The 8,854-nt window shown below is 32.6% G+C and overlaps 1 protein-coding gene across 1 annotated transcript; it reads left to right on the top strand.

The window, feature by feature from the left end:
* The first annotated feature begins 2,402 nt into the window (after positions 1-2,402).
* LOC145031254 (uncharacterized) lies at positions 2,403-5,422 on the top strand. Its single transcript, XM_078979776.1, has 5 exons — positions 2,403-2,582; positions 2,661-2,772; positions 2,859-2,953; positions 3,048-3,103; positions 3,201-5,422. The coding sequence occupies exon 5, from the start codon at positions 3,343-3,345 to the stop codon at positions 5,278-5,280; it is 1,938 nt and encodes a 645-aa protein (XP_078835902.1). The 5' UTR covers positions 2,403-2,582; positions 2,661-2,772; positions 2,859-2,953; positions 3,048-3,103; positions 3,201-3,342; the 3' UTR covers positions 5,281-5,422.
* Positions 5,423-8,854: the final 3,432 nt, after the last annotated feature.

Below are 8,854 nucleotides of genomic sequence, written 5' to 3'. Positions count from 1 at the left end.
GCGGACCGCGTGGGTCACGCTGAATGTGAGACTTGGGCCATTTAACATGCATTCTAGCCCAATCTTCAATTCTTCGACTTCAGCCCACATGCATAACTATTTAGATCCTATTTTTTCCATTCCAAAGCCTTCTAATGATTGACCCAATACTCCTTCAATTTTCTTGTAGCTCGATTCCGCATTGCCTCATCATCATCCTTGCTCACAAATTAAATCCAAATTGATTTCTTCTTTATGCAAGCACCAAGCCCAATCGCACCACTTCAAGTCCACAAGCAAATCACATACCTCCATACGTCTCGCATCCTTTTAAGCCTCCAATAACAAATAGTCTTCAGTAAATCCTGCAAATAAGCTCAAAAGACTAGAAAGCACCCGATAAAGGAGAAAAATGACAAAAAGAGAAAATATGAATGATGATTAACTAAAATGAGATGGTTTTAACTAGAAATAAACTATGAAAAGAAGTAATAAAAACGATACTATCAGATGACAAGTATACAAATTTAAATCTCATTCAAATTTAAATTGAATTAAATTACACTTGTTACCATCTAAATTAAATAGGAAGATATTATGCACAAAAAGTAAGATGATATTTAATTTTTCATAAATTTATATATTAGTTATAGGGCCATAAATAAATATATTATTTTAAAATGTGTTTTTATAAGTTCATAGATAAATAGAGAAATGGTTTGATATTTGCAAATCAAATCAGTTAAATCGTCGTGTAACTCCGATTCGTCTAGTTAGAATTATCTATAAAAGATTTGGATGTAAATTTTGATGATTTTGTTAGAGTTATTATCATGTTATCACAATAATAACATACAAAAATTAGAATTAACATTTTTAATTGAAAGAAAAACCATTGGATGGTTTTATCAATTACATCATAGAAGTTAGTTGTATTGAACACCACATGAAATATTAATATTTATGTTCGTTTTAATTTGGATAGAAAAGTAATGGTTATTGTGCTTACATTTCAGAATCTTATTAAATTAGTGGCCTATATATACATGTTATTTTGTTATCACTTTATCAAACATTCGTTAAAGCCTCTATGGCGGTTGTAAAGCCTTTTGTTCATGCATTCCTTTTGCTTTTAATTTGCACAACTGGTAATGTATGTGATAGAAAGCTTGTTGGTGAGGAAAAGGTATCCGTTAAAGTTCATAACATGTTTGATAATGATGTTACGGTCTTCGACAATATTGAGGATGCTGATAATATTGGAGTAATGCGTACAAGAGTGTTCATGGGTGATACCAGAGAAAAGCCCGATTTCGGTGCGGGTGCCGATGCGGGGGCGGGGGCGGGTGCCGGTGCCGGTGCGGGGGCGGGGACGGGGACAGGTGCTGGTGCCGCTGCAGGGGCGGGTGCGGGTGCGGGTGCGGGGGCCGGTGCAGGGGCGGGGGCGGGGGCGGGGGCGGGGGCGGGTGCGGGTTCAGGTGCAGGTGCCGGTGCCGGTGCGGGGGCGGGAGCAGGGGCGGGTGCGGGTGCCGGTGCGGGGGCGGGGGCGGGGGCGGGTGCCGGTGCAGGGGTGGGTGCGGGTGCGGGGGCCGGTGCAGGGGCGGGGGCGGGTGCGGGTGCGGGTTCAAGTGCAGGTGCAGGCGCAGGTGCTGGTGCCGGTGCAGGGGCGGGAGCAGGGGCGGGTGCGGGTGCTGGTGCGGGTGTCGGTGCGGGTGCCGGTGCCGGTGCCGATACAGATGTTGGTGCCAGTGCCGATACAGGTACCAGTGTTGGTGTTGATGTGGGTGATAGTGCGGGAGCCGGTGATGTAGGTGCTAGTGGGGGAGTTGGTATTAGTGCTGATTTCAGTTTCAATGGTTTCGGTGGTGATATTGATGCTAGTATTGGTTTCAATTTCGGTCCTGGTCCTGGTCCTAGTTTCAATTTCGGTGCGGATGTTGGTGTTGATGTTTAAGGCAAAGTAATGCAACTTTTTGAATAATAAGAAAGCAAACTTTTTAACCGTATTTATCTAGTTTCAAGTTATGTGAGCGGATATAAAACTTTATATATAAGATGCATGTTACATATGAGATGCATCCCAACTTTTTTCCTAGTTTTACTTACTATACGTATGTAGAAATCAAATTAAGCAATACTAGTTAACAATGTAAAAACAAAAAATCTCCTGTAGTCAGGCCCGTCCCAGAGGGTAGGCGATAGGGGCAACCGTCTAGGGTCCATCTTTTAAGGGGCCCAAAATTTTTATAGGCTCTGAATTATTTATGGATGATATAAGTATAAAACATTCTTAATGTATAAGCCCATCAAAACTCCATTCAAACTCCATATTAGCGGCCCAAATGTAGAACCTAGTCCAACAAAACTTAGAAGCGGGAACATAGAAACGGGACTGCAGGATACCTAGGCGCCGATTAGAGAATACACATGGAAAACTGAAACGTCGTAGCTCGGGAGACGCAAGCGTGCGTCTGATTTGAACGTTGCGATGACTCTTCTTCTTCTTCAAGCAGGAGACCTAATCACGTTCACCGGTTCACGAGTCACGACTCTATTATTCCGCTATTACCGAATTCGTCCGTTCCTACTGCATACTACACGAGGTCACGACTTTGACTCAAAATTCAAATCACTCAATTCTGCTCTGATTCTGATTTTTTGCTTCAATTCTTTCTTGAAAGGCTTCTAGAATCACGACTCTATAACTCTATTGCAAAGCTAATACACGATTGCGAGTCCGATTTCATTATCAATTCGCTATAATTTCCCAGATTTTGAGTCCGATTTCATTAGGTAACACAAAAAAATTTTCAATCTTTTTTGTTTGGTAGTTGCTCACTGATTGCAAGTGTAAAAAAATTATGTTTGTTTGTTTGCAGCCCAATCTTTGTTACTTTGTGATTCAAAAATCTGATTTTAGACATTTCTACTACTCTCAAACAATCTACAAGTATGAATGTCTAATTTCATTATGGTGAGTTCGATTTTTTTCTTAGTTTTGATGATACTTGCTGTTTTATTTTTCTTATTCAAGTTGCTGAAAATATTTTATTTTTGTTTGTCTGCAGCCCAAATTTTGTTAACAGCCGATTTCTGGTCATACTGCCAATCAAAGTTTATTGAGGTAAAGTTTTTGCTTTGCTTTCAAATAACCAATAGCAATTTGTTTTTTTTTGTTAATCTTTCTTCAAAGTTTCTGTTTTTTTTTTTATTGTTTGTAGATTAACAAAAAAATCATCAAAGTTTTTGATACGGGCCTGGTAGATTCAAGCCTTCAACAGAAAAGCACCATTTGGATTCAACCATAAAACATCATCAAAGTTTTTGATTTTCAGGTGTATTCTTTCCTTACCAGTTACTATAATGTTTCCTAAAAAGCACTTATCAGGAGCTGAAAAAAGAAAAAAGCGAAAAATAGTTGAAGAATCTAAATTGAAACAAAAAGGGTCTTTAGATAAGTTCATTAAACTGAAACCAATTGGTTCTTCTAGTGTTTCAAATGAACGTGATGATACTAATGTGTCAAATGAACGTGATGATACTAATATGTCAAATGATTGTGATGATACTAATGTGTCGAATGAACGTGATGATACTAATGTGTCAAATGAACGTGATGATACTAATGTGTCAAATGAACACGATGATACAAATTTGTTTAATGATTGTGATGATGCTAATTTTAATAATCCTTTAGATATTTATGACCCTAGAAATTGGAATGTTCTTGATAATAAAACAAGAGATATTCTAATTGAAAAGGGGCCAATAAGGGAAATAAGTCTTGTGTTTCCTAAAGATAAATTATCTAGACATTTCTCTTATGTTTTTTATACCCAAAAATTAAATAATAGAGAGACACGAGATCGGAAATGGCTAGTTTACTCAATGTTTTTGGATAAAGTTTTTTGTTTTTGTTGTAAACTTTTTAAATCTAATAAGCAAAAAGGTTTTTTAGCAAATGAAGGATATAATGATTGGAAACATCTTAGTGTTCGACTTAAAGAACATGAAAGTAGTAATGAACATTTGAGTTGTATGAGTTCTTGGAATGAAACAAAACAAACATTGAATAAAAACCTTACTATTGATAAAGATTTACAACAAGAAATTTTAAAGGAAAAAGAGAGTTGGAGGCAAGTTTTAAGAAGAATAATTGCTGCTGTGAAATATTTATCTAAATATAATTTGGCTTTTAGAGGTTCTAACTCTAAACTTTATGAAGATAGTAATGGTAACTTTTTGGGTGCAATACAAATGATGGTGGAATTTGATGGCATAATGCAAGATCATGTTAGACGCATAGAAAATCAAGAAATTCATCATCATTATCTTGGCCCCAAAATTCAAAATGAACTTATTTCTCTTTTAGGCCACACGGTTAGAAGTTCTATCATTAAATTAATTAAAGAGGCTAAATATTTTTCTATAATTCTTGATTGTACTCCGGATGTGAGTCATCAAGAGCAAATGACTTTAATTGTAAGATGTGTGAATTTGTCTTCTAACAAAATACAAGTTAATGAATATTTTTTAGAATTTTTAAAAGTTGATGATACTTCTGGTTTTGGACTTTTTAATGAGTTATTAGATGCATTAAAATTGTTAGATCTTGATGTGAATGATGTAAGGGGTCAAGGTTATGATAATGGGTCTAACATGAAAGGAAAACACCAAGGGGTTCAAAAACGATTTCTTGAAATTAATCCTAGAGCTTTATATATGCCATGTGCTTGCCATAGTCTAAACCTTACCGTTTGTGACATGGCACTTTCTTGTCGTAAAGCTGTTTCTTTTTTTGGTATTGCTCAACGCTTATATTCATTATTTTCTAGTTCTACTAAAAGATGGAAAGTATTATTGGATAATGTTCCAACTTTAACTATAAAGTCTTTATCTAATACTCGTTGGGAAAGTAGAATTAAAAGTGTCAAAGCTATTAGATTCCAAGCTCCTCAAATACTATTAGCTTTGCTAAACTTGGCTAAATCATGTGATGATCTAAAATCAAAAAGTGAAGCCAAAAGTTTAGTTAAAGCTATTAAGAGTTTTGAATTTTTACTTAGTATGGTTATTTGGTATAAAATTTTATTTGCTATTAATATGGTAAGTAAAAAATTGCAATCTAAATCTATTTGTATCGATGCCACTATTAACCAATTACAAAATGTAATGACATTTTTTAAGAAATTTAGAAATGAAGGGTTTGCTTCAAGCATAAATATTGCTAAAACAATTGCTTTAGAAATAGGTGTTGAACCTACATTTCCACAAAGGCGTAATGTCACTAGAAAAAAATAATTTGATGAAAGTGATAGTGAAGAAGAAGAAATACAATCACCGGAAGAGTATTTTAAGATTCATTACTTTTATGTTGTTGTGGATGTTGCAATTGTTTCATTAAATACTAGATTTGAACAATTAAAATATTTTGAAAGTATATTTGGATTTTTATATGATTCAAAGATTTTAAAGTCATTGGATGAAAATAAGCTTAAAGAGTGTTGTATAAAGTTTTCAAATACCTTTTCTAATGACAATTTTTCTGATGTGGATTCAAATGATCATTTTACCGAATTAAATTTTTTGCAAAAGACTCTTCCTAATCATATTAAATCTGCAGTTGAAATTCTAGAATTTGTTAAAGTTGAGGATTGTTATCCAAATGTTTTTATGGCATATAGAATCCTATTAACTATTCCTGTAACTGTTGCATCTGCAGAGAGAAGTTTTTCAAAGTTGAAGTTATTGAAGAATTACTTAAGGTCGTTGATGTCACAAGAAAGGTTGAACGGCTTGGCAATTCTATGTATAGAGAAGGACATGCTAGATAAGATTGATCTTGAAAATATTATTAATGATTTTGCATCTCAAAAAGCTAGGAGTATTTTTCTTTAGTATTTGGATTTTGTAACGTAAATTGTTATATTAAGATGCTAGTACATCTATTTTTTTTTATTAGTGAGCTATTATAAAAATGTTGATGGAATTTATGTATTATAGAAGCTTTTTTTTCTTTCTCGCCCCGGGCCCCAATTATATTTGGAACGGCCCTGTCTGTAGTCTTCCAAAACCACATCTATAAATATATAGAATAATAATATATTTTATCCCAATATATATTATAAATATGTATCTGTATTATTTATTTATTCTTAACGTCAATATTTACTTTTTTTTAATGATCATAAACTTTTATTATCTACATTTCCTACTTTTACTATACGTATGTAGAAATCAAATTAAACAATTGTAAAAACGAAAAATGTAGTCTCTCAAAGTCACATTCTCTTTAAGAAATGAAGGTTTTTTTGCTACATGTCAACCTCTCATTAATTTTGATACTTGTCATTTTGTGGTATTTTTGAAATAAATATTATCCAGTTGTCAATTTTTGGTTTATTTCAATTTTTAAAATTAAAATCATATAGTTATATATGTAAAGTATTAAATATGATATATATATATATATATATATATATATATATATATATATATATATATATATATATATATATATATATATATATATATATATATATATATTAAATTGCAATAGATAACTAACTTCTTTATTTTAAAGTTATACGTTAAAAGTTATTTTATGTTTACACCTGAATGTTTAAATTTTTTTTTTTTTAAATCAACCCGTGTATTATACGGGTTTCAGACCTAGTTTATAAATATATAAAATAATAATATATTCTATCCCAATACATACTATAAATATGTATCTGTATTATTTATTTATTCTTAACGTCAATATTTACTTTTTTTTTTTTTTTTAATGATGATAAACTTTTATTATCTACATTTCCTACTTTTACTATACCTATGTAGAAATCAAATTAATCAATACTAGTTAACAATATAAAAACGAAAAGTCTCCTGTAGTCTTCCAAAACCACATCTATAAATATATAGAATAATAATATATTCTATCCCAATACATATTATAAATATGTATCTGTATTATTTATTTATTCTTAACGTCGATATTTACTTTTTTTTTTAATGATAAACTTTTATTGTCTACATCAAATAAATAGATAGAATATATTATTTATAATAAGAAATATTAAAATATCTGTGACTTTTAAATAGAACAAATATACCGTAAAAAGTAAAACTTAATAATGTTATTATATTTTTGAATCTGATGCCATAAGATATTTTAAATTATTTTGTAATATTAATTTTAATGTAAAAATTTTTATTAAAATTCTTGACCCAAAACTATATATATCAGCATACTAAATTTTAATTAACTTTATAATACATACAAATTTAACTTTAATGTACGTTTAAATTCTCAATAGATTATACATGTATACAAAAATAGTTAATTCTTTTTGTCAAAATTAGCTAATTAACAAAGGAGTAAAAAATTATTTTTTGAAAAACAAAATTCTTTAAGATATCAATATAACACCATAAAAAAAAAAAAAAAAAAAAAAAAAAAAAAAAAAAAAAAACGAGACCTATTTTTACGAACGATCTGTGAATATTTCATGTTAATGGTTTTATTTAGATTTTTGATATGTCTTAATTGTGAATCAAATTGAATTTGTTTATATTCTTTTGTTTCGAAGTCTGGCCCTCTAAATCTAATGCTCGTGTTCCGCCCTTTTATATATATATATATATATATATATATATATATATATATATATATATATATATATATATATATATATATATATATATATATATATATATATATATATATATATATTCTTTTCAAATAAACACTATTAGATATCAATACTAGTTAACAAGTTAATTATAAATTATATTCTACATCTCCAAAGACATCTTTCCATATTTCAATTAGCTAAATGAAGTGGTATCATGAGTTACAAAATGGTGCGGGTGACTAAATATGGTATATGACCTTATATCACGCATACACCCTCATTAAAAGGTCTTTTCACAAATAAGTGAATCATAACCATAGAGTGTTGATGATCGAGCATGGTCCAATAATACCGCTCCCTAAACTATTACCGAACCAGGTTCGGTAAGGCCATATGGTATACTAACCACGAGGCTGTTCGTGGTTGAGCTGACCGCGAACAACGGTCGTGCATACCCCCCCCCCCCCCCCCCCCCCCCCCCCGTTGGTTCGTGGTAGCTCGTGTTCGTGGTCTTTCGTGTTCCACACAACGGACGTAAATGGCCAATGAAATTGAAGCCCCCATTTAACCATTTTTTCTAGCCGTTGAACGACTACTTTGGTTTAAAAAAAAATTACCCACTTTATTTACCTATAAATACAACACTCTAACTTCTTAATTTTACACCATTCTTTTCTTTCTCTATACACAAACTACACACTACATCTTCACAACCAAAAACCATGGATCCCAACCAAAACACCCCTCCAAACTATAGAAATCGCAAACCCGATGACGCTTTTGCGTTAGATACGACACCTCGCCAATTCCCGGCTATGGAGTCACCTCAAGGCGGTTTTATCAATCTACTTCAAAGTGGTTCCCCTATCCAACAAACAACACTTTTCCAACAACAATATCAACCATTCCCGGCTTTCCAACAACAACAAATGCAACAACAGTACTAACAATTTCAACAATTCCAACAACTACAACAACTCCAAGAACAATCTTCATAACAACAACCACCAATTTCACAATCACCAAGCTCACAACCACCACTTTCACTGGATTTTGTTGCAGAAACGCAACCTTCACCACCACCTCAACCAAAAAAGAAAAAAGGAAAAAAACCGGCCCGACCCACTACCACCCAAGAAAGGGTCTCATGGACAAAAGAAGTAGAACAAAAGTTAGCGGAGGCATGGGTGGTAGCTTCCGAAGATCCAATTGTATGAGATAGTTAGCCTTACAGAAGT

Source organism: Lactuca saligna, chromosome 2 (genome assembly GCF_052625555.1).
Source record: "Lactuca saligna cultivar CGN05327 chromosome 2, ASM5262555v1, whole genome shotgun sequence".
Lineage (NCBI taxonomy): Eukaryota > Viridiplantae > Streptophyta > Magnoliopsida > Asterales > Asteraceae > Lactuca > Lactuca saligna.
This window is presented reverse-complemented; position numbering and strand designations above follow the sequence as displayed.